This window comes from Tachysurus vachellii, chromosome 4 (assembly GCF_030014155.1).
Source record: "Tachysurus vachellii isolate PV-2020 chromosome 4, HZAU_Pvac_v1, whole genome shotgun sequence".
Classification (NCBI taxonomy): domain Eukaryota; kingdom Metazoa; phylum Chordata; class Actinopteri; order Siluriformes; family Bagridae; genus Tachysurus; species Tachysurus vachellii.
Window position 1 is genome coordinate 21,209,963 of NC_083463.1, and position 26,392 is coordinate 21,236,354.

General features: G+C 39.0%; 3 protein-coding genes across 3 annotated transcripts in view; 2 read left to right on the plus strand and 1 right to left on the minus strand.

Annotated features, from left to right (window-relative positions):
• Window positions 1-5,417, plus strand: part of gnai2b (guanine nucleotide binding protein (G protein), alpha inhibiting activity polypeptide 2b) — a 46,355-nt gene extending 40,938 nt beyond the window's left edge. Inside the window, exons 5-9 of the mRNA XM_060868320.1 lie at window positions 929-1,057; window positions 2,850-2,979; window positions 3,210-3,363; window positions 4,060-4,275; window positions 4,422-5,417. Coding sequence (XP_060724303.1) covers window positions 929-1,057; window positions 2,850-2,979; window positions 3,210-3,363; window positions 4,060-4,250 — 604 coding nt within the window. The 3' untranslated portion in view covers window positions 4,251-4,275; window positions 4,422-5,417. The remainder of the gene's footprint in view (window positions 1-928; window positions 1,058-2,849; window positions 2,980-3,209; window positions 3,364-4,059; window positions 4,276-4,421) is intronic.
• A 6,227-nt stretch (window positions 5,418-11,644) lies between these two features.
• Window positions 11,645-14,603, plus strand: inka1b (inka box actin regulator 1b). Its single transcript, XM_060868321.1, has 2 exons — window positions 11,645-11,883; window positions 13,319-14,603. The coding sequence occupies exons 1-2, from the start codon at window positions 11,881-11,883 to the stop codon at window positions 14,204-14,206; spliced, it is 891 nt and encodes a 296-aa protein (XP_060724304.1). The 5' UTR covers window positions 11,645-11,880; the 3' UTR covers window positions 14,207-14,603.
• A 1,778-nt stretch (window positions 14,604-16,381) lies between these two features.
• Window positions 16,382-26,392, minus strand: part of uba7 (ubiquitin-like modifier activating enzyme 7) — a 50,735-nt gene continuing 40,724 nt past the window's right edge. The window contains exons 22-24 of the mRNA XM_060868322.1: window positions 21,028-21,129; window positions 19,221-19,303; window positions 16,382-17,853 (exon numbers count right to left, since the gene is read on the minus strand). Of these exons, the coding sequence (XP_060724305.1) occupies window positions 17,721-17,853; window positions 19,221-19,303; window positions 21,028-21,129 (318 nt within the window). The 3' untranslated portion in view covers window positions 16,382-17,720. The remainder of the gene's footprint in view (window positions 17,854-19,220; window positions 19,304-21,027; window positions 21,130-26,392) is intronic.

The following is a 26,392-nucleotide window of genomic DNA, read 5'->3' on the forward strand; positions in this document are numbered from 1 at the left end:
CCTCTAACCTAAGTTAATGTAAATAAACCCATCCCCCAGCTGTCACATTTAGATTAGCTTTTGAACAGCAACACTGACTTCCTGCAGATGGCTTCAGTGTGGAACAGCAAACACAAAGGGCTGTTTAGCATCTTACAGGTTTGTGTTGTTCACCATCGCAGGGTACACAGCTGAGAATGTGTGCTGTCCCTGCTGAGAAGCCCGTCACTCTGACTGCCAGCCCTCTAACCCGAGATCCCGAGTTACTTCAAGAGTGTGTTGAGTTGTATCCTAGCGATCAGTGTTTCACAGCACAGATTTTAGTGCCTCCTTTCATATTGCAGATGGGTTGTTGTTTTTTTCCCCTCTAAGTGTTGCGAATAATTCTGACCCAAGATGCTCCAAATCTGAACTCTTCTCCTAAACCACAGCCTCACCTTCTGCAGTGCTCATCTTTCAGGCAGGAGTAACGCGTATAACCAGTCAGCGTGATAAATGAGAAAGGGAACAAAGAAGAGAGAGAGAGAAAGAGAAAGCAAGCCAACGTTGCCATAGAAATGGTCTCACTTAGCAAAGTGTGCAGGACTATAGCACGTCCGTTAGAGATGGCTCAATGAGCTAACAGGGTTATTTCTGGCCCACATGAGAGCCTGTTTCTGCCACATTGCCAGCTACAGTGGCCTTGAAACCTGTTTGTGCTGTTTGGGTTGGATTACATTGGATTGCGTCTTTCTCTCATTAAGAAATTAAATCATTATGGGTTGTTGTAGGTGTGTGTAAGGCCAGGGGAGGAGAAGAAGGCTATTTTGGGTCAAACCTTTTTATGTGTTTGTGTTAATTATTTCTCACAGATGTGCACTTATTTATCTGACTAAATAAAGCTAATGATATAACTGTGTGTGTGTGTGTGTGTGTGTGTGTGTGTGTGTGTGTGTGTGTGTGTGTGTAGTTATTTGAATGATCTTGAGAGGATAGCACGAGCAGACTACATCCCCACCCAACAGGACGTGTTGAGGACCAGAGTGAAAACTACCGGTATCGTCGAGACACACTTCACTTTTAAGGACCTTCACTTCAAGTGAGACACCATGCAGACACACTTTACACTCTTATGCAGAGGTGTCAACCTCTATGATTTAACTAAAGCTTTTGCTTTTTTTTCACCCTCTGATACCACAAGACACCTGAAAACAAGACTTTTCTGCTTTTTCAGTTCAAAATGTGGTCAGAACAAACACGAGTACAATTCGCACGGCGGAAATGCCAGTTCTCTGTAGGGGAAAGGACACAGGATGTGAAAATTTTGTTTCTGTCAGCGGTTCATTCTGCTTCACAGTGACTGAGCCAGTAGAAAAGATAAAGGCAGGATTATGATCTTTTAGGTTTGGTTAAAGGAGCTGTTAATTGAACTCATTTTGCCTCGGTCTTGCTTAATTTTGTTCTTGCTCTTGTATAGAAAAAGGAAAAGCTAGTTACCTCTGACTTTGAATCTTTCTAGAGAAGAGATGACACCTGTCATAACCGACATACTGTTACTGCTGCCATCAACTGAACAGTCACACTTCCTGCTAGAAAACACAACTGCATAGAAAAAACGTGCTTTTCATACTGAAAATGTCAATGTATCTGTGTTTGGTAATAAAAGTGCAGGATTTTTATTAGATGTTGTATTATGTGACATGGAGGATTGCAGACTGAAAGCATGCTTCTGTTCCTGTCGAAACAGTTGTATAAAATAAGCTCATCAACCGGTCGCTTTATGAATTCAAACGTCTGCAATTGATCGTCCCACCCATTTTGTGGTCATTTTTTTTTTCTGTCTTTCTTTCTTCCCCCTCTCTGCTACTAGGCCTTCTTAGGAGTTTTAGCCACTAATCTTTTGTCTTGACATTTTGCCTGTAGATGTTTCAATTTTATTTTGTTATAGTAGTAAGACAATTAAGTCAGGTCAAGAAGCTTTTGGGGGGGGCACGGTGGCTTAGTGGTTAGCACGTTCGCCTCACACCTCCAGGGTCGGGGTTCGATCTCCGCCTTGTGTGTGTGGAGTTTGCATGTTCTCCCCGTGCCTCGGGGGTTTACTCCGGGTGCTCCGGTTTCCTCCCCCGGTCCAAAGACATGCATGGTAGGTTGATTGGCATCTCTGGAGAAAATTGTCCGTAGTGTGTGATTGCGTGAGTGAATGAGAGTGTGTGCGTGCCCTGCGATAGGTTGGCACTCCGTCCAGGGTGTATCCTGCCTTGATGCCTGATGACACCTGAGATAAGCACAGGTTCCCCGTGACCCGAGGTAGTTCGAGTAAGCGGTAGAAGATGAATGAATGAATGAATGAATGAAAAAGAAGCTTTTACTGTCATTTCAGCCATATATAGCAGTTGCAGTACACAGTGAAAAACATGGAGAGGAAAATAAAAAGCTGATAATTTTATAATATTATAATTTTTTTTTTATAATACATCATAATCAATAGAAGGAGTCCGAACGGTTGCTTCTGCACTTGTCCCAGTTCCCGTAACCATAGAAACTTTTCTCCTAAAAATGTTGGTGACAGTAATACAGGCTCAGTTGTTGACTGGACAGATGGACTGCACATGTCAAATCTGTGAAAGTGTTTATTATAATACACACATTTTTTTACACCACCTAATCTGAAAGACAGCCATAAAGAAGTTGTGAGATTTCCTCCATTGTGTTGGTTGGTGTCATTACCTGAAGCAGAGGCTTTAGAAGCTCTCTGCTAATGTAGCTTAATGAAATCTTAACGATGATCAATGTCTCTCTGTGTCTCTCTCTCTCTCTCTCTCTCTCTCTCTCTCTCTCTCTCTCTGTCTCTGTCTCTCTGTCTCTCTGTCTGTCTGTCTGTCTGTCTGAAGGATGTTTGATGTTGGGGGCCAGAGATCAGAGAGGAAGAAATGGATCCATTGTTTTGAAGGAGTGACTGCCATCATCTTCTGCGTGGCTCTAAGCGCCTACGACCTGATGCTGGCTGAAGATGAAGAGATGGTAAGGACAATAACTCTTTGGCCATCATGAGCACTTGATTTAGGGCTTTCTTAAACATTAGGAGGAAATTAGTACTTGTTCATGACAAACCTTGAGCTATTTTTCCAGAACTGAGAGGAAGAAGTATGAAGTAGTGGCTCCCCCTTGTGGCCACTTTACTGTGTAATTTCTCCGGTTTAGTCTCTCACTTTTATCTTTTCTTTCTTTTCTTTCTTTATCTTTGTCCCCAGAACCGTATGCATGAGAGCATGAAGCTCTTTGACTCTATCTGCAACAATAAATGGTTCACAGAGACCTCAATCATCCTCTTTCTCAATAAGAAGGATCTGTTTGAGGAGAAGATCACACGCAGCCCTCTCACCATCTGCTTCCCTGAGTACACAGGTCTGGAAAACCAAACACACAACCACAGAATCCAGCCGTTTGTTTTTATAATACTTCACATTTATGCTTGTTGCTCTTCAGCTATGCGATGATTTTGTTTTTGCATTTTGTTTCTGACTTCAATGTTATAAGCTTTATCACTGGCCCATTACTAATTATTTATATGTTTTGGATTAATACTTGTTTTGAAAATTTCCTCCACGTTCACAGAAATAAATTAGATTAATATTTGGCATTTATTCAGATAGAATGTTTACTTCATGTGAAATGGACAGCATTACTTGACCTTACTTTGTTGCTTTGTATATGTAGATTACACTACTGTACACTTCAGACTTTGACATTTCAGCTATCCTAAAACAAAACAGCTCAATTAGTATCTTATAATACTAGACTCCAAGGTGGATTTGCCTTTTCATCTGAATATGCTGCTTAGAACTTATAATAGATGTGCTGTAAACATCGGGATGCATTTTAGGTCGATTTTCTACAACGTAATCTTCAGTCCTGTAAAAGTGAAGGTCTGATTTAGTTGAATGTTAATATAATTCTCTAATCTCATAAGGAGATTGCTCCATACTGACTGCTCAATAGAGTTTTTGAGTGAACTCTTTCTTTCCATGGCAGCAGAGTTTCTTACTGCTCGTTCTGCTCACGCTGATGTTTTCCCCCCATCTTCCTGTTCCTATTGTTTAGGAGCCAACAAATATGACGAAGCAGCGAGCTATATCCAGACCAAGTTTGAGGACCTGAACAAGAAGAAGGATACAAAAGAGATCTACACCCACTTTACCTGCGCCACCGACACCAAGAACGTGCAGTTTGTGTTCGATGCCGTCACTGACGTCATCATCAAAAACAACCTGAAGGACTGCGGGCTTTTCTAATGACAAAGTCAGGGAACATACCAAGGTACACGTACACACACACACACGCACACGTACAGAGTTAACACGAAGAAGATAACCACTCACCAGAACGTTCTCACCCTGTGTGTGTGTGTATAAATGTTGTGTTCAATTGTTTCTTTGTATTTTTCCCCCCTGTGTATTGTTCAGGGAGAGCTAAGCTGTGTGGTGCACCTGCATTAGCGTTGGTCATCATCACAGTGCCAGACTGCCTACAGCCATCCAGACAAACGCTGAAATTTCATCTAATATCTTTTTGGGGAAGGGGAGGGGGGTTTGACCAAAAACCACAGAAAAAGAGAAATTCTATATTGCAGAAATCCACAGGTCCCAATTCCAAAATACCCTTTCAGGGGACCTAATTTTTATTCCTTTATTTTTTTTGTAAATATTTTCGAGGTTATTTTCGTTCTGCTGTTTTCTCTTTGCTCCTTGACTTTTGTTTTTGTTTGTTCGTTTGTTTGAGTACTACAGTGCGAAAGAAGAGATTAGGGGGGGTTGTATTTGATAAATAAATGTTTTTTTTCTTTAGAAGATGCATCAATCTCAATAAACGTTCCTGGGTAATATGTCTTTTGTAAAAGCTATGTAAGCACAGATTGGGATCGATACAACTTTTGCTTTGGTCTTTTATTATCTTTTTTTTTTTTTTTTTTTTTTTACTACTTACCTTTGGATTTCACATTCCTGGTTTAACTGTACAACAAAACGAATGACGATGATAAAAGAAAAAGAACAAATAGCTTGCTCTGGTTCAGCCACAGTGTGACGCTCTCTCAGTCGTTTTGTCTTAGGCATTTAACTTTGAGATCCTCGCTTCACTTTTGCTCAACACTGTACAACTGTGATTAATGCGTATGATACATAACTGTCTTCTCTCGTCTCTTTTGTGTTCCTGCCCCAACTCTCTCCTTCTTCTGTTTTGTGCCTTGACCTCTGTTTTTTTTTTTTGTTTTGTTTTTGTTTATTTGTTTTTTTCCATGATGTCTGTAGAGTTTAGAGCAATTTCTGTTTGCAGTATATAATGAAGTTAAATATGAGGTTTGTGGTTTTAGGAGACAATTAAAACGCGACCGCCATCTGATGAATATGAAAAATGCCATGAAATGTTTTATTGAAAATAAAACTTGATTTCACAACTGTGAACCCCTGTTGGCTTCCTTCTTTCTCTTCTTTTCTAGTAGTTACATTAAACATGGGAAATTTGACTCTAAATCTAATGCCATCAGAAATATTGAACAATTAAACAGTGTTTAAAAGAAGAGATTATTCCAGTTGGTCTGGTAATTAAATTAGTCACAATTAATATGCAATTCACAAAAGCAAAGTTGTGCTAGTGGTTGTTAAGAAAAGCTACTAACATTGAACATACAGATCCATTGTAGTGTTTATATCATTTCTATATGAATTGTATTGCTCATTTAAACAGTATTTTCACATTCGGATTTCTTCGCTGTTGCTTTGCTCAACCTGTTCGATCCTCGGCCTATTATTGAGCCTATTGCTTGAAAACGACATGCGCAATTTAAAATGAGTAAAAAATTACAAGGTGTATTTAAAGACTTCTGGCGCTTAGATTGAGTGTGTGTATGTGTATATATATATATATGTATATGTGTATGTATATGTATATATATATATATATATATATATATATATATATATATATATATATATATATATAATTACCATTATATTGGTGGTTAATAAAAGAAGTATATTTTTGCTCCTGGTTTTGTAGGTTTTGCTCACAGTGTGCTCGAACTTGTACTGTTGAAATCCGCAGGTTGTGTTTGTATCGTGTAATGGCCGGTTGCTTGTGTCAGTTTTGTTGCGTACGCAAACTTTACTTATTTTTTCTGTCGGTTCATTTAGCTGCTTGGTGTCGGAATTGTTTTGTTTAGGTGGAAATGTTCTTTGTATTCTTATAGCTGAGCTTCACATACTTCTGCTATGCTGCATGTCTAGATACATTCAGGCTTTGTATGCTTAAGAAAAGGATTTATAATTTTTGTCCTGGTTCTAGGATAGAAGGGGTTAAGTATCTTTCATACAATTAAATGAAGCTTAAAAACAACACAAGGTTAAAGGAATGATGATAAAAAAGACGTAAAGGTGGAAAGGTTTTTGTGGAAGGGTTAGTAACATATTACATAATCTTATGTTATGTAATGTTACAGTGCAGTAGAGTAATGTATAGCTTATCAATGATAACATGTAATAGTGTGAAATGATATGTAAGAAGCTGATTGATAACTAATTAGTTGGTTAGGTACTTGGATAAGTAGTTAAGATGTTGTACTCTTGATCAGAAGATTGAGTTCATATCCCAGGAGCACAGAGTGGCCACTACTAGACTTTACAGCAAAGCCTTTAAGCCTCGGTTGTATAAATTAGATGAATGTAACTTGCTGTGGTTTTGTAATGGCGTCTTCCAAATGCTGAAACTTCAACATTGTTTGCTGAATATGTCTACTGGGAAGAGGTTTGGGAAATCACTTTGATGTGTATTTAACTAGCCATTCGACTGGACACAGTGGTGTTAGCCCATTCAAACACATTTGCATTTATTGCATTGCTCATCCAGACGGATTTACTTTATCTCATGTTATCTCATTTTTTATACAAAAAACTGAACGGGTAAAGGTTGAGAGCCTTGCTCAAGGGCCCAGCTGTTGCACCTTGGGGGTCCTACGTCTTGAACTCACAACCTTCCAATGCCCTGCATTTTAACCTGTGAGCTTCCACTTCCTTAGTGTATTGCGTCCAACAGGCAGCCAGTAAAGTGCCGTTGAAAGAGCACTCATGATGCTGTGGTCTGGTCCTCTGGTCCAGCTGCAGTCACTCCAGCCTTGTGTTTAGGAGCTAAACCAGTGAAATGTTCATTGTGAATCATCCAAACACTGAAGAACAAAAGCATAAGCATAGATCATGTTCTTGGCATCATCTTGCAGTCTGAGGTAAAGTCTATTTAAGGCTGCGTTTCTAAGATACTGTTTTGGTAACACTGTCAGAATGAAAGGGGAACGAACACTCAGTTGTCTGACTACTTTGTTGTTAATGTTCATACAAACCAACACAATCCAAACATCTATCGCTTGAAGGTTCCAGCTCAAAATTCAGTTTCATTTTATTTGTATTGTGCTTTCAGCAACAGATATTGTCACAATGCAGTTTTGTAGAAATACATAGTCAGGATATACATGTATTCCTAATGAGCAAGCCAGATGACACGGTGGTAAGAAAAACTCCCTGAGATAACATGAGGAAGAAACCTTGAGAGGAACCAGACACATTGGAACACATCTTTATCTTGGTGACACCGGAGAGTGTCTATAAATGATTATAAGTGATAAGTGTATTATAAATCGTTATATAAGTGATTATAAATCGTTTCCCTTCTATAACTGACACTATATAGTCAAGGATTCAATCCTTGTCCATGTTCAGTACTAACTCCAGGTCTATCGTATTGAAATGTTATCAGTTATTCAATAATGCTGACTTGGGTGCAAAATCTTAACAATTGCAACTCTCAGACTATCCAAGGAAGAACATCCACAGCTATCTTTGTCTTCTAGACCATTATTGCGCTTTCTTTCAAAGGAATCTCTTGGTGATCTTTAGGGTGTCTGTGTGCAGCCTCCTCCTCAGCAGCAACGAGAAATTTTCAACTGATGGAAACTCCAAACTGAAGTAGGACATCAGGATGGAACAAGTTCAGAACAGGAAAAGAATTCAAAAGGCAGATTAGCAGTCTTGAGATTTGATTTCACAACCTTCTGGTTTCTAACACAGATCTGGTAAGCCTCGCTGCCCTACAACAGTGGTTTACAAATCTTCATGGTCACCAGACGCTGCACATTTTTTACTCTTAACCAACTCAAGCAGTTATAGAGATGATGAAAGATGTGGAGTGTCTGGTGGACTTTGAGAACAACTACACTAAACACCAACACTTTAGTATAAACTGGAAACATCTGATTCAATTTAGTTCAACTTTATTTTCCTGATATTGCACATAGACACTGGCATAATAATTTGACACAATAAAGTTTAGCTAGCCTCAGATATAAACAGAAATAGTGTGTGTAAATCCCATGGAAAATACACACTTCTGAGGATGAGCCCACAAAGAAAGGCTAAAGATATATGAGATTACTGTGGATGGTAACACTTAGAAACCATGAAGATGGCATGGATCTGCAACTGATATCATTTGCTTTGCACTTAAGTCTTCATCATTTACCAACAAAATAGATTTCATGTTTAAACTAGAATGAATTTGCTGGTTACATAATTGCACCTATTGAGCATATAGTACAGTTATAGAAGAGAAATTATTTATATCTCCTGGGTGGAGAAAAGAATCAGGAGTGTTGTGTTACAGAAGAGTGTCAGCAAGACTCAAAGAAAAGGTGTACAAGACAGTAGTGAGAGCAGCTCTGCTGTATGGGTTAGAGACTGTAGCAGTGAGGAAAAGACATGAGGCAGAGATGAGGATGATGAGGTTGTCTTTAGGAGTGACGAGGATGGACAGGATTAGGAAGGAGCACATCAGAGAGACAGCTCAGGTTGGCTGTTTTGAGGACAAGGTCAGACAGGCTAGATTGAGATGGTTTGGACATGTACAGAGGAGGGAGATGGTTAAATTGGTAGAAGGATGTTAGAGATGGAGCTGACAGATAAGAGGTCAAGAGGAAGGCCAAAGAGGAGATATATGGATGTGTTGAAAGAGGACATGAAGTTAATTGGTGCGAGAGTAGAGGATGCCGAGGATAGCGTTATGTGGAAACAGATGATTTGCTGTGGATTTGCTGAAGACGAAGATAGTACACAGTTATAGAAGAGAAATTATTTATAATCGCTCTATTCTGTGTAACCCAAATGAGGAAGGAATCCCTTTACTGCCTGGTTTCTCTCATGGTTTCTTCCTCATTATCATCTCAGGGTGTTTTTCCTCACTGGTGTTGCCTCTTGCTAGCACATTAGAGATAAATATATACATTTATAAATGTAATACTTATATCCTGAGTTGATATATTTCTGTAAAGCAGCTTTGTGACAATGTTTACTGCTATACGAATAACACTTAATTGAATTGAAAGAATGATACTGAATACAATAAACAACTGTCATTCATACTGTACACATAGCCAGTAAAGAGTAGCAGATATGCCTATATTGTTCTAATAGTAGATACATAATGTGATTGTGCAAAATGTAATACAAACAACAAAATAAATGGGGGGGGGGGGGGGGGGCACGGTGGCTTAGTGGTTAGCACGTTCGCCTCACACCTCCAGGGTTGGGGATTCGATTCCCACCTCCTCCTTGTGTGTGTGGAGTTTGCATGTTCTCCCCATGTCTCGGGGGTTTCCTCCGGGTGCTCCGGTTTCCTCCCTCGGTCCAAAGACATACATGGTAGGTTGATTGGCATCTCTGGAAAATTGTCCGTAGTGTGTGATTGCGTGAGTGACTGAATGAGTGTGTGTGTGCCCTGCGATGGGTTGGCACTCCGTCCAGTGTGTATCCTGCCTTGATGCCCGATGACGCCTGAGATAGGCACAGGCTCCCCGTGACCCGAGGTAGTTCGGATAAGCGGTAGAAGATGAGTGAGTGAGTGAGTGAGTAATACAAATGGTGAGCTGCAGATAAAGCTAGGGGTTCTAACTCCATAACCAGAATTAGACAAATCTCATTTGCTTCATAACTTCATAAGTTGTTGATATTTTTTTCCAAGTAATTAATATGTTAGCCAACATAACTGCTTTTGTTGGTCAGTTGGTCAGTTTTAAAAACACTGATCAGACATGTAAGTGTCCGTAAATAGATGCATGGAAAGATATACAAAGCAGATAAAAATCACTCATTCTGAAATGGGCACTTGTTCCTCACATGCATCCTCTAACTATTTATCTTGTTTAGTGTGTAGTCCTTTAGGATGACGAGCTTCACCATTCAAATGCAAACCTCTAGCCATTCAATGTCCATATGTTGGAAGTGTTAGTTGGTTGCTTTTAAATTGCCGAGCCATTTACTATACGTCAGAACAGTAAAGAGTGTATAGCACTTACATTTTTAAATATAGTGTAAAAAAATTGTCTACATCTGTTGCATTGCTCCTGATTTATCACTTGGTGAAGCTGCAGATTTAATCATCTGAATTAAAAAAAAAATACAATTATACTGAAATAGTATCTAGTCAAAACAGTTTTCCTCTACTTTACAAATGTGGGATAGATGTCCAGAGGTCTAACTGTAGGGACATCATTGGGTCTGTATTTGCATCTTTAATCTCCAGCCTCAGGAGCAGAGGAATGTGTGGAATGTGTGGAGGTGTTGATGCTAATCCTGGGGACATTTGTAAGATAGTGTGTAGTTAAGCACAATGATATTTGAGGACATTGTTGTTGCTTTACATTCATATTATTATCGAGGGATTTTATGGGTGTTATATGTGTGAAGTGTTGCAGTATGCTGAAGGTTTCTGTAATAGCGCCGGATAAACACAAGGTGGCAGCAGTGTGCAGAAATCCCTCCATGTTCCAGGCCTGTTGTCTTTGGGCAAAGTAATTATTTCTTTAATAACTTTAATTATTTATTACTTCTGTGTTTTTTTCTATTACTAAAAGTAACACTTGTGTTTAGTTTAAGATCTGTTTAATCTCTTTGAAATTAAGCCGAAGACAAAAAATAGTAATAAAATCATGAAGCACTCACCCAACAATTTTAATATTTTTTTCTATCACGTGATATTCACATAGCTTTAGGTTTAATGAAATTTACGTATTTTATTTCAGGTAAAATGTTATTCCAGTTTTGTTAATATTAATAATAAAACTATTTATCTAAAAATAAAAAAAGATTCACTGAATTAAAATCACAACACAAAAACATTACCAGCTTGTCATCAGGCCAAATGTCCAAATAATTTGCAACTTTTAATACATTTTAAAATAAAATGCGCAATGAATAAAAATATGTTTTTTTAATGAAAACATTAAGAACAAGTTTAAAAACCATCCAAAATAATCATAGATTTATTAGATTCAACATAGGCACGATATTTATATAGGAAAATAAATAAATCACGATCAATATAATCTTATTTCTAATCAATAATATTATTAAATTATTTAAAAAAATTAATACGAACTAATAAAATAATTATTATGTGAAACACATCCCACATGTGGGACTACGTTAGAATGCACATTGTTTTTTTATTTAAAATAAAATACATGAAATATAGATTTATATCAGTGTTTGTGCCACATGTTATCAGTGCCCCCCCCCCCCCCCGAATCCCCCCTCCTCCAGGTGAGAAGTGTTATTTTCTGCCTTATATTTCAGCTCGCTGTTGATTGGCTGGCTGGAGGATGGTCCCTATTGATTGGCTGAGGCTGCAGTTACTGCAAACGAACGGTGCGCTCAAATATGCGCTCGCGCAGCAGTGTGAGGGGTGACTAGGGTGCTGAGGGTTGGAGCGCGTGCGGTGTTAATACACATACACACTATCAAAAGTCCACCTTTATCTAACTTTGGAGCTGAGTTAGTATCCACACACCAGTGCAACGTGAAGACTCAAAAAAGGCACAGACACAAAATGGTAAGTATCACATTTTTAAGTTCTGAATTTGCCCTAAAGCATCATTTCAGTGCGTGTGTGTGTGTGTGTGTGTGTGTGTGTGTGTGTGTGTTCTGTTGGACGCACCAAACGGTAGAGAAACAAACTGCCTCAGTTCCTTTTGTACTTACTATTTATATGCAGGGCTTCATATGACTTTATAACGTGTTCATTTGTTTTGCATGCAAAAACCTCCGAATTCCCAGCTTTATAACAGATGTTTCTGTGCACTTAAGCATCGTAGCATCGTGACCAACCAACATAGAACATCTGCTTAAATGAATACAGTGAAATATTGACTACTACCTCATCAGTTTTCAGATATATTGTGAATGCAATATTTAATTAATGAATAGTTTCATTTTACACGCACATTATTTTCTTGCTATTTTCTCAGTTTGGGATTTTTTTTTTTTGGAATCAGCTTGAAGTAAAAGAACAAACTACATTAAATGTATGTGATTGATTGGAACAGCATTTAAGTTTAGTTAAAAACAAACCTCCACCCAACTGTATACATTTTACATGGCCATAAGCCACAGCTGGCTTAATCACATTTAGAGCCAAACACTTAATTCCTCACAGCTGTGATAACAAGCCTCCAAACTGGTCTCCAAACTGTGCCTCCTAAAGTCTCACCGCAGGCTATAAACTAAACGTACCAATGCAAAGCCCCGAGATTCCACTAAAGCACAAGCGTCAAATAATGGTAGCAGAATTGCATTTGTAAGAAAAACAGACCCACTGTTTAGGGATAGTTTGAAAAAGCCCCCATGCTGCATTGTAGATTCATATCTGAAAGGAAGGGGCTAGGAAGAGTTATTGTTTTAGTGTGGCCATGTAGTTACAGATATGATCAAGTGACTGGGTCATAACACTGCATTTGAATCTTTTGCTTTGTTTTTGAAAATGAAAGATCACTTTTTTATGCAACATGTTATTCTAGGAAGCACTGATTTAGTTCCTAGCTCCACTCTTAAAGAAAGAATCTCAACTGTGACCTACATTGTACAGCGTCGTTCAAAAGTGATGTCATTTCCCCTCATGACCCGTGGGTCTGTGGTACAGGGGTTTGTCATGCTTCACTTTCCACCTTTTCCTCTCCTCTCCACATCCTGCTCCCACAGCCAATTCTGATATGTCTACATTCCCTACGCACTGAATCTTACACACTCCCTCTATTTTTTTTTTTTTTACTTTTCTCCTACTAAAATGGCTGGCTGTCTTTATATGGATGCCAAATGTTCTGTGGTTATCTGCTCTAAGGCTTGTTAAGTGCAGCTGTTCAAAGCACTAGCTTACTTTGGACTCCTTTTATGTGAATAAATGGAAAAGGTTAGTCATATATTGAACACTTATATGTTCTAAAGCTTCTTTGTTTTATGACCCTTTTTCTTTCCGTTCTTGTTTTAAACAGTTGTGTGTGCGGAATTCGGGTGACTGCTTCAGGGACCAGATGCGGTACATGATCCGCTCGATGCAGGACCTGAAGCAGCTGCGGGAGCCTGGTGAACCCAGCAAGCGCTCTTACGCAGTGACACGCGCTTGCCATCGGAGAGCGAAACAGCGGGAACACCTGGCCCGACTGCGGATCTCTCAGTCCAGCGATGGCAGCACTTATGACTCAGCTTGCTGTCTGGCGAGTCCACTGGAGGAAGAACAGGACGAGGAAGATACAGTTGGTCATCTGCCTCAGGGTTCACCATGTAGTGAGAAGAGCGTGGACTTCGATTCAGGATATTCAGAGGCATCCTGGCAAGATGAGGGTGTGGTTCTGCGCCGCACAAGGAACGTACGGGTTTCATCCTCTGCCTGTGTCCGCACTAACCGCATTCGGCCCAAATCGACCTCGGATGCATGCCTGGAACGCTGGACCTCATTTGAGGCCAGTGAACCCGAGGACTGGACCGCATCCCTTTTGACTAGAGGCCGCAACAGGCAGCCTCTCGTGCTGGGAGACAACAGCTTTGCCGACCTCATTAAAAACTGGATGGACCTTCCCGAATGTCCTGACGTCACTGATGTAAAACCAAACTCAAGCAGCAAACTAGCCAAAGACTTTCTGGTTAACGTGAGACGGAAACTAGCCATCATGTCTAAGGGAATAGATGGACGAGGAAAGTCTGCTGAGCCTTGCACAAAGCGGATGTCATGTCCTGTAGGGTTTCAGATTCCAAAGCCTTTCTTTCACCAGTCACACACTGGACTGCACCAGTTGGAAACAGACTTTTACCAGTTCAGTGCCCTCATGAAGAGTGGGAGCAGACAGCCTATTATATGCAATGACATTATTGGCTATATCTAAGGTCTTGCCATAAAGAAGGATACTAAAACTGGATAATAATTTGCATAATTATTTTTTTTTACAAAAGTATGTGTAAATAAAATGTAAGGCAGAATAAATGTTTTTTGGAAAATAAAAAAACAGAATGAAGACTTTGAAAAATTATTTCAGGCATGTAAAGGTTGACTACAGCTGCCACAAACAGTTGTGGACTTGATTCTCCATCAGTGAACAGTTCAACAGATTAAGGCTTCAGGTTAAAATTAGAATACATTTTTTGCATACAGATTCGCACTTTCATACCACATATTACACAGTTATAGAAGGCAATTGTGTCAACTGGTGTCATCCAGATGAGGATGGCTTTCCTTTTGAGTCTCAGGGAGTTCTTTCCTTCTGTAAATTCTGGCTTGCTCATTTGGAATAAAAATTACATTTCTAATTTAGATCCTGAATGTATTTATTTCTGAATAGCTGATTTGTGACAACGTCCATTGTTAAACTTGCTATATGTATTGAAATGAAACACAAAATATGCACAGAAATTCACACAGTATATCAATGTCATGAGCATGAGATCTGATTTTCCAGGTTTTAATCACTGTATGATTATAATCCTTGTCTCAGGTCATGTTTGTTGTAGTGCTGTGACTTTTCTAAAATCTAGTCTAGATTTACATGTATAATTGGCAATAAGATACGGAATCTGGTCCTGGATGTACAACTTCAGCAGAAGATGTCTCTTAAAATACAAGTGATACTGCAGGTTGAAAATAAAAAAAAAATGACATTACATTTATGGCATTTGGCAGACACCCAGAGCAACTTGAAATTTTTTTAATCTCATTTTAAACAACTGAGCAATTGAGGGTTAAGGGCCCTTCTCAAAGGCCCAGTGGTGGTAGCTTAGTGGACCTGGGATTCGAGCTCACAGCTTGAATCCCACTGGTAGTCGAGCAACATAGCCACTAAGCTACCACATTCCCCCAAAATATCACAATGTGTCCAAAATCACCATCCTATTGAGCCCATTAAATAACATTTACATTTATTCCTGTATGAAAAACAAACAACTCTCCTAGAAATTTCTGTACACAGCTGTCATAGCAACTGTGTGTTGGTCTGACTGTGCCATTGCAGCTGTGTGTGAATGTGATTAACCCAGCACTCATGTCAGGTCTGCTGATGGCGCGTCTGCTTGGCTACGAGTTTCAAAGGAAGAACGGAGACCCGCAGTTCTGTTTATGTTTGACGATGAAGAGGATGCTCGTGTCAACACCTCACTGGAGATGCCTGTGGTGGAGGGTTTTTGAGCAGCTTGTCTCCTCAGTAAGAAGGTCATTGTGTGTTTTGGGTGTGTGTTCTCAGATGGGGGAGTGTGGCTGGATCAGTCGGCTGGGTCCAGATGGTATAAAAAGAAAGCCTGAACCTTGAACAAACTCACTTACCCTCTTTTTTTAAAAAACTACAATCCATCACGTGTGCGCACACATACACAGACGATTCTCTTAAAACAGATTCAGATGTTGAGGTCTTTTAGAAGGTTGAGTTTAGCAGAGTTGGTGTAGACCACATCAGTGACAAACCTCATCCTCTGCCATGAATAAATGATCTGATGAATAGATGATTGCTGTGTAAGGAATAAAGCACAAATGGGGGTGAAATGTGGCCAGACTTAAAGCCAAGAGTGATTACCACCCTGAAGCAAACCCCTGTATACTCATTTACACTACTGTGATTTGCCCGTGAGTTCATTTTAATTGGTCAATGTAAAGGAACATTGTTGAGACATGATTTCCTGTTCTCTCTTATATTAAAGAGAACTCTAGAGAACCTGGAGTCTATCAATGGGGGCAGAAGATGGGGGACACCCTGGACAGGGTGCCAACTGTCACTGGGTGCAATCACACACAATGGAAAATGTAAGAGATGTCAATCAGTATACAACACTTATATTTATCCTGGGGAGGAACCCGGAGTACCTGGAGGAAGTACAGGGAGATAATACAGGGAGAATATACAGAGTACAGGGAGAATATACAATCTCCCCACACAAAGGGTGAAGGCAGGAATCAAACCCCAGAGGGGAGTGGCAAAACTATTGCCCTGGAATTGTCTGTGCAGAAGAAAAAATGATAATCGTTCACGGAACAGTCCGAATTAATGATATAAAACTAACAGACACCTTCTGACCAATCAGATTTGAGAAAATTTTATTTTTTCTGTCATCTTATGACACTGGTCCATATAAGTCAAACAATAGACATGGGGTAAGGTTTAATATGATATATCTTTTATGGTCTTATGCTGTGCATGACAAAAATATATGTACACAGCTTTAATAAGTGTCCTGTGCTATTGTTTCAGTCATTCCCAGTATAATTACCCACAATGCATGCACCCGCCCTCCATATTATATTCAAATGCAGGACATGAGAGTAGCAAAGTGCTTTGACAATGTACAACTTAAATAAAATGGAGCAGACAAGATTAGACTGTTCTTTATAGTCTTTACATTATATAATGTGATAAGCTGATAGCAGTGTGTGATAATCAGTACATGACAAAGACTGGCAGTGTTACAGGTGTCTCAGTGTCTCACTAACAAGAGGACACACAAAGCAGTCAGCAGCTATCTAACTCCTGTCTGCTGCTTTTTACTGAAATTTCTGCATTTCATGACGATCTTTGACAGTATACTGAATGTTAGAGAGAATTTTGGCTCAGTATATATCACTAACCTCTCTTTCGTAAAAATGTTTCTCGTTTGCATTCTATCCCAATTGAATACAACACATTTCATTACAAATGATATTACTGACAACAACTTGAGTGAAAAGTGGAATCCCCCCTTGTTTTTTTTTGTTTTTTTTGTTTTAATGACAGTGTGCATTTAACTACGGTCCATTTCAGATTAGATCCATCATAATATCACATTAGAAGAGATTACACATTAGTTTCAGCAGAAGAGATTAAACATGGAGAAAATCTGACCTTCCTCACAACATCACCAACTTGCTTCCAATAAATAGGGAGATTGAAAAAGTGCAGGATCTTAAATATCTTAAATATTGTCAAATATTCAAGCTATTAAACCTTTTAAATATTTAAAAAATGCTAAGACCTTCCTTTTATTTCCTTAAAATTAAAAGAAACCCCCAGATTTTCAGTGTGGTCTCAGATTTTTGGAGAGAGAGAGAGAGAGAGAGAGAGAGAGAGAGAGAGAGAGAGAGAGAGAGAGAAACAGAGAGAGAGAAAGACAGAGAGAGTGAGAGAGAGAGAGAGAGAGAGAGAGAGAGAGAGAGAGAAACAGAGAGAGAGAAAGACAGAGAGAGAGAGAGAGAGAGAGAGAGAGATGGGTGGATGTATGGAGAGAGAAAGTAATAAAGAAAAATCACAAAGCACATTAAAGTAACTAATTATAGCTAATTAATGAAACTACTCTAAAGAGAATGAATAGGGTTTCAGCAGAACAATGTAATAAGGCTGACATTAAATAAAGTTGACTTTTTTTTGCATTTCCATCTTGCTGACCTCATCTAAAGATGTACCTAACTGGTGGAACCTTCTCACAGTCCTCATCCTCAGCAAAAGAAGGTATGAGCTCCAGCATCTGCATATGAACAGGAAGCTCATTCTTGGTGACCATCAGGACAACGTCTGACACTCTGCAGAAAAGAAAACATTTCTCTCAGTAGGACACAACTACCACTGTAAACTGTACTGAGAGCTCACATGGAGAATATTTGTGCTGTAAATGATCACAGAGGAAGAGGGAGGTCACCCTCATGCCAGCAAAACAGAGGAAATCTCTGTTATGGTGCTTGTGTTCTGTGCAGAATTTCCTGCAGCCACGTGCTAAACTGTTTGTATAAAGTACAAGCGAATGAAAGTTCCAGAGCAGCTGAAAGTGGTATTCCTGGATGAGGTGTTACACAGGCTTTCCTTTATTGTTACTCGTTAACGCCCTGACATTGGCTAACATATGCGTGTAAACACAGAATATGGCTGCTGCTGTTGTGGTACAGAGAGAAAACAACACATGGCACAGAAGCTACAAATGACTCTGATTGCTTTGTCTTCACATTTGGTTACGAAGATCAGATCTGGAAGAGGAAAGGCATCCCTGACAGAAGCTGGAGCTCTTTCGACAGGTGAAAAGACCTGGAAAGACCTGAAGGTTAAGATGATGACTGACGAATAACAAGCTGTTCATCATTTAAAGCTGGTAAGATGTGAACAGTCTTAGGGATTTTAAAGTCGTTAGAAAGGACTTTGATTCACTCTTTCTCCAACACTCATTGGTTCTCCAAATGCCCTCGTCACAGCTTATAGCCACGCTTCCTCAACTATGTAGCCCTTTATTATCCTGTCCAACACCCAGGCTAGACCCCAGAATTCATTTCTCACCCTCCTCCTCTCCAGAATATCTCTCAATATCTCTATGTTGCAGCAGGTCCACAGTCAGCCTCAGCATTCGCTCAGCAGAAGCAGAGCAGATCTAGCCATGAAGACCAAACGAAGACATTTGGTATTTGATATACTTTTAGCCAATCTAGTACAAAGATACATTTTCATGATAATTGTTCTTATGGGTTTAAGACAACAGAGCATTGTGGTTTAAACTACACTGAACTGAACTGTAGCCCAAGGACCTACTTAATCCTTGAGCAACACAGTTGATCTTTTTTTAATCCCTGCCAAAATTGCTCATCCTGCACCCAAATTGACTACTGTATCTCTTTAAAGACATATTTTCTTTCCATCACTAAAATAAAAACATTTACACAAGGCATTTCAAGAGTCTGTTTTTCTGAAAGTGCAAAAAAAGGAAGTCTGTAAAGTACAGAATTGTTCACAAAGCATACATTTTAATCACATCTAATAGCTCCAATAAAAATAAGAAAGATAGCTCAATGAGAAGCCTCCATAACTGTAAGTGTATAATATTTTTTTTTAATCAGAAATGTATGAAATAAATCAGTTTGAGTTGATTTACAAAGCTAGAAATGGGAACGTGTAGAAAAATCCCCACCTCTGTTTAAGTCGATCTGAGTGATTGGAGTATAACAGTGCAGGTCCATAAAACAGAGCTGTGATGGTCAAGTGATAGTTTTCCTGAAATTTAGAGAAAACACAACAAACTTTTACAGGAACAACAGGATCACAATGTGGGAGTCTTGCATGAAAGAAATATTATATATATATATATATATATATATATATATATATATATATATATATATATATATATATATATATATATATTACACATAGAAAAATATTATAATACATTACTACAAAATTATAAAAAATGTAAATTATATATAGCACATTTTACCTCATACCAACTCATTCATGATGTTCATGATTATGAAAGATTCAGGTGCATGTGTGTGTGTGTGTGAGTGAAATGTACCAGCTGGCCCTGATGAGAAGGAAGATGGGGTCACCTGGGCATTTCAACTTTGGGTGCTAATGGAGAGAATGAAAGCTTGCGTGGTAAGAGCAGGGTCGAGAAAGACTAATTGGAAAAACGCAGCTCGGCAAAAACATGTATAGTTCCGACTACACCAACTAGGGTATTTTGCGCCAGGAAATTGTTTTTATCAATTAACAAATTTATCCAAAGTAGGTCACAATGGTTGTTTTCACTGATCAGTCAAAGACATGATTTCCAAAAAGAAGAGCAATCTTTATTGTCACACTAAAAGTCATAACAACATTAAAGATACGCCCAAAAAAAAAAAAAAACTGAAGCAGGGCACATGATGCTGCTCTAAAGGAGGTGGGTGGGGTGTGTGTGTTTGTGTGTGTGTGTGTACGTTTGTGTGTGTGTGTGTGTGTGTGTGTGTGTGCGCAGGGGTGGGGGGGTTAGGTTTCCTGGAAGGCACACCACAAGTAAGCAGCACACCAAATACATAATGGAAAACACCCTGAGTGAACGACAGCACAAGATAAGAGAAGGAAGCTCTACAACTGTAAAGTCAACGGGCCACTCACTTAAGCACACAGCTTAACAGAAAGTAAGAAATAACTGTCAGTACGGAGACTAAAGTTAGCTAATATCAACTCCCTGCTAATTATTCAGGAACTACTTATCTTCTTCTGCTCCTTGGCAAACACTTGGTAAACTGTCTACAGCCCCACTGGCCCAATGTAATTAAAAAATATAGCACATACACACAATCTTACGCAACCAACAACATGTGTTAAATAGCCAACGCACAACAGAAAATGAACACAAAGGAACAAAATAAAGCAAATAATAACAATATACAAAGAAACGATAACCTCACAATTAAAACTCTAAGCCCCAACAGATATGTGAAATCAAGAAAATTAAATAAAGAAGAACGGCCTAGCATGCCAAAGTGCAGCTTCTGATAGTGTGGAGGGAAACATTTTAAAGACTGTCCAGCTTAACATTTATCTACTAACAATAAAGACACTTTGGGCATTGGCATAGAGCAATTAAGCTCATGTGTTCACAGCCACATGAGGATGGCCTGCATCTTTAGCCACACGCTATACACCTGGACCAACTCAACCAACCACATGACGCCCATGCCACCAGCACCAAACCCGATTACCCCAGAAGGAGTATGGAGCGCTAGGAATTTTCTCTTCCAGGTAGCCATAGCTGCCTTTATACTATAAGCACCACCCTGTACCTGGCAACTGGAAATCAAGTTCGCTAAAAAGAAAGTGAGGTGGAGAAATAGAGCCATAATTTGCTACACAATGATCTGTGTGTGGTGTGATATTCAGCTTAAACAGATTTATGTGTGTCTGTGTGTGTGTGTGTCTGTGTGTGTGTGTGTGTGTGTGTGCGGTTTAACCTTGACGTATTTCAGAAGCTCTTCCACTGTCATTTCCTCCTGTCCTTCTTTTCTTCCCTGCACCAGGAACTGGTCCCAGAGGGAATACTCTTTCCCCGCAACCTGCCGAGAGACACATCACATCAGTTCTTAACACACAAGCACACTCCACAGCAAGCACATCAGGAAAGAACACCAACATCTGCCAATCTGCTTCTGTGAAGGAAATGGAATTATTTGTAAAAAATGACCAGATGATCAGACATGACAAAGGATATAGAGAGCAAAAGAATGAGCGGGAGCAGAAAAAAAAACATGACCAAAAAAAACAGTCTGAATGACATTCTGTCGTTTTTAACAGTATAATTGTTCATCCACAAGTCTGGAGAGTAGTCCAAACACAGGCCTCCCTGGGCTCGGAGGTCACATCCTAAGGGAGCTATAATGGAGGACCACAGGCAAAGGCTGGAAATAAAAAAAAAATGACCAAATGTAGGACGAGATAAAAAAAAGTCCCACAAATATTTTGGGCAAACAATAGAAAAAAGCCACGGAAAACACCAAGGAGTCAAGGACTTCTCTTACTATATAATGTAATCTTTACATCACCTACAAATTTGAAATAACGTTAACATTTTTTTGTCTCACTTCATCAGGTTAAGTATGCTAGCCATGAATAACGTAATTCGAGATTTTTAGTTTTTTTTTTCTTTCACAAATGTACTGTATATATTTAGATTTAAGGCCCACTGCACCCATAAAGCTCAGCATTCATCCAGAACATTTGCGTCTTTGTAAGAGTGTCTGTGTGCATTTGGCTTACAGTGTGGAACAAATTATTACACATCGAGTCCTATGCCCAGATCCACAGGATGTGCTTGATTCTGGCCAAAGACACACACTTGTCGATTCCAGCCACACAAAGTCTATCAAAGAATGCATTCATGCAGCACAGTTTATCTTCCCCACCCCATGTCTATTCTAAACTGTCGGTTCCAGCAACCATCTAGCTGCCAAAAGATATTTTCAGCATTCATTACATTTATATTCATCTAGAAAAAAAAAATCTGTAGTGTAAATATGTATAGAGACTACTGTAACTATAACCAACAGCTGCTCTGTTTGGATATACTGGGAGACTGTAGCAGTACATGACCAGTATATTTATTGCTGCATATCTTCATCTCAACCCCAGATTTGTTGGTTCAATCAGTAGATCTTTTTTTACTGCAGCACCTGCCCATTAACCACAGTGCTGACACTTGATACTTGTTGACTCCAGACTTTCTCATCTAGTAAACTGTGTGCGTATGTGTGTGTGTGTGTGTGTGTGTGTTTGTGAGTGAGAGAGAGAGAGAGAGAGAGAGAGAGAGAGAGTGTGTTTATTTGAGCCTGGGCAATTTTGGGTCTTGCCCAACCAATCTAAGATAGATTTTTTTAATTTTAGCCAAAAATATCACAGAAAATACACAGCATGACTTCTTATTGAGTGCACAGCCTACAGCCACCAGGCAATGATCTGTCTGCAGTCCCACAGAACTATATAATAAGCATTCTTCAGGCACAGAATAGTTTCGATGCGCTTACAGGCTGTAACTCAGTACTGAGGGTTTTTTTTTTTTTAAAGTTTACCTACTTTTTTCATTTTGTGATTGCTGTGCAGCAGCTAACAAATGCTCATAATTTGACGGACAATTATCGTATTGAAAATTATCGTAAAAAAGTAATACTGGTGCTGCCTGTGTCTCTGTAGCTAGCACATCAGAGGATACAGCTAACTTCGTTTTACCTTCCACAAGCACTGCTCATCCCCAGTCCTCAACAAATGCCCCAAAGCAATCCAGGCGATTAATACTGATTGCCCACCTATTATTTGTACCAGCTCACACTAATATAATTAGCTGAAACCAGCCCTGATGCGAGCACACACATATTAAGTTTATATTTATAGTAATTTATTTACAGTAATAATTTCAAAACCATGTTGTAAAGGCATGAGTTTGTGTGTCCTAAATCGCATACTTATGCTACTATTCTATGGCATTTTTTTTTAACAGCGTAAGTAGAATATCCAAACAAGAAGAAGTGTTTCGGGATCATGCATTTATTCAAATTGAAAAAACAAGTAGTGAAATATTGGACACTTCATGCACTCAACGCTCACAGATTTGCTTCCATAGGGGAAGAGAGAAGGAGATAGAAGAGAAGGTTTACCATGCACTGTCCACCAGACACGACATTTTATCAGTTAGCCCATGCTATGTGATATTTTCCAATGTTTTTAAAAATTCATTATATTCTGCTAAAACTAGTGATGTTCTTTTACATGCTTTTGACACCAATCAGAACTGAGAAATGGCTTATACTTCATGTTTGTTTTCCAGTTGAGATGATACGACAGTTCTACACTTTATGCACTAGACAGAGGAGGACACAGTGCACTTGAACAATCAATAGCTCCACCAGCATATGGCTTCAAATCATACATTCATTCAGTCATCTGTAAACAGCTTTCTCCTGCTCAGAATTGTGGTGATTTTGGATTGGACTCTTTCAGACCTAGAAGTAATTTACACTAGTCAATCCACCTACTGATCTGTTTGGGAGGTGAGAGGAAAGCGGAGAAAACAGAGGAGAACTGCAGAACAGACAGTAACCTGAGCTTAGGTTTGAACCGCAGACCCTGCAGCTGTGAGGCTTCCCCGCTGCAACACAGTCTTCTTTCCTCTGATAATCACTTCAGTCCTTAACAATAAATTAACACTTCTACATCAGGCAGAGTCTTGTGTTTAGTGCAACCTGCAAATAAATCTAAGCAGTTGGGGGGAAATTAAGGCAATTTAGTCGTATAACTGTCCAGTCTTTGACCAATTTATTGTCATATACTGTATATCAACCTAATGGATTTTCCCCCATCATGATTGTTGACACAATAATCCAGGAATAGAATATTATTCTTTGTACTATTTATAATCTAATCATTTCCACCATGTCCTGATTAAATCAATGCAACATTCTTTTATCTCGCAATACATTTAAACAGAGAGTAAACAAAATCATATTCGCCCTGTCCTCCTTAACTCTTGCAAGAAGAGACTGTTTGGAAGATAGGTTGGACGTTTGCCATGCACTTCATCACGAAAGGCCACAGAGCATTTGCAGCCAACCAGAGCTGAGGATCAGCAGCCACACATGTGGGAATGTGATGCCAGCTACTTTACCCGCTCCACAGGGGTTTAAAAATAAGCAAGAACACCGGAATCCAGACATTCCCTGGAAACCATTAAAACATTCCTTCAAATCTCGTACAGTCTTTTTTTGTTTTTCATTTTCTCACAGCCTGAAAAAATGTCCGCCTTAGGAAGAGTCTGGAACTATAGGTAGGTTTTTAGTAAGTGATCACTGAATATGCTTTAAAGCAATGCAGCCTGAATCCTAACACTATATCTATATATAGTATAGAAAAATGTGTAGTAAATAGGTATTGCTCTATTTCTAGTTCAAAACATGCAACAATGTTGAATTGGAGCTTGAGGCTTGAGGTTATTGCTCGCCAAATGGACAGGAGCCAAAACTGTCATCTGTTCTGCTCATATCAGAGGCTACATTGTAATCAGGGCTTTCTGACTTCACCATGTGTCCTTACTCAAGCCATGCCAGGACGTGGAACGTGATAGAAAGCACAAGTTCTCTATTATATTATTCAATGTTATCGGACAGACGCACGATGCACAGTTTTGACAGACTGATCTGAACACACACTGTCACATTGGTTTCCTCTGGGTTCTCCGGCTTCTTCTTACTGTCCAAAAACAAACATTCTAGCAGGATGAGTACAGGCGTGAATGTGTGTGTGTGTGCACACGGAGCCCTGTGGTGTACCAGCGGTGATTCAGGGTGAATTCCCCAACTTTTTGCCTGGTTCTACGGCGATAGACTTTGCTTTCACTGTGACCCTAGGATAAAGTCGTTACTTTAGATGGATGAATAAACTTTGATTTTAAAAGTGAAAAAGATCTGATTTTTTGCAATTATTGCAAAAAGAAGTTTATATATATATTTATGTTTACTTTCTTTTTCTAAATTTGCGATGTGTCTTTTTTCAGTGTTTTTTTTTCTGTGGAAAATCTGTGGTAATTTTAAAAAAGGGCAATCTCCTCAGAAAATTGCATTGTTTGCATGATTTTGCATTAATTTAAGCAATCGCAGAATCCTGGAGGGATTGAAAATGTGTCCAAAAGCCTTCTGGTTACAACCGAACACTTCAGTGCTTTATGAATTTTCCCAGTCATGCAAAATCTACAGCACCCAAACATCTACTATGCAAAAAGACTAACAATTTCCGTTCTTACTGTTACCAGACAATAATTTTTCCTGTTAAATGGGTGCATATTTGCAGTAGATCTCACCACAGGAAACACAACAAACACGTCATTCCCTACAAAATCTAAATTAAAACAATAAACAAGAAGTGTGAATTCCTTTCCCAGGCACAGTGTTCCAAAGATAGACTCCAGATCCACTGTGTAACTTGAAATGATTCAATTATTTTATATATAAATACTAACCCTAACTACTTTACTGCCAAGTGTACAATGTAGTTTTTAACACAATGATCAAATCTAATCCAGGAAAAGCCTCAAGACTGAAAAGTTACAGCGAGTTTCTCTCACTGTAAATCAAGCTAAATTATGGCATCCTGAATTCAGATAAAAATAACAGAAAAAGTAACGATCAAATCTATCTAACAGGATATACATAATAATATAAGATGACATTAAATCCCCTACACACTGTGTAAACTCTGTTGAGTTGAGAAGTAGATGGTTCACAGTTAAAATTGCTTGGCCTTGGATATAATAAGCATGCTTATTAAAGTGTGGTGATGTAAAATTCTGTTCACAGAGACGCAAACTATGGTGCCATGTCATCACTACTCAGCTTTGTTTGTATAAACAACAGCCAACTCAGAAAATACATGGCGCTTGACAGGCGGAAAAAAGAACAATCTGTTTCCTCTTTCTCTCTCATGTGAGCCTGCTGTTCTTATGTATTTAAACACGTCAGTTTGACATAAACCACACTGCCATTTAAGGATGGTTAGTCTACTGCTATAACAGAGACCTTTAACACAGAGAGTCTACTAAAGTCAATACATGGCATGGGATGATAAACACTGGAAAATCAGCTGATACATAACAGAGACAAAACTGATCTATATCTATATTTAGATTTCTGCCCTTTAAGGTGGTCTGGCCTATACCTGAAGGTTTCTTTTTATGTGTTTGTTTGCATGGGATTTTTTTTTGGAAAATTTATTAAATAGGATCCTTGTCATGATGACTCTAGAAACACTCTACTGGAAACCATTAGAAAAATCCCTAAA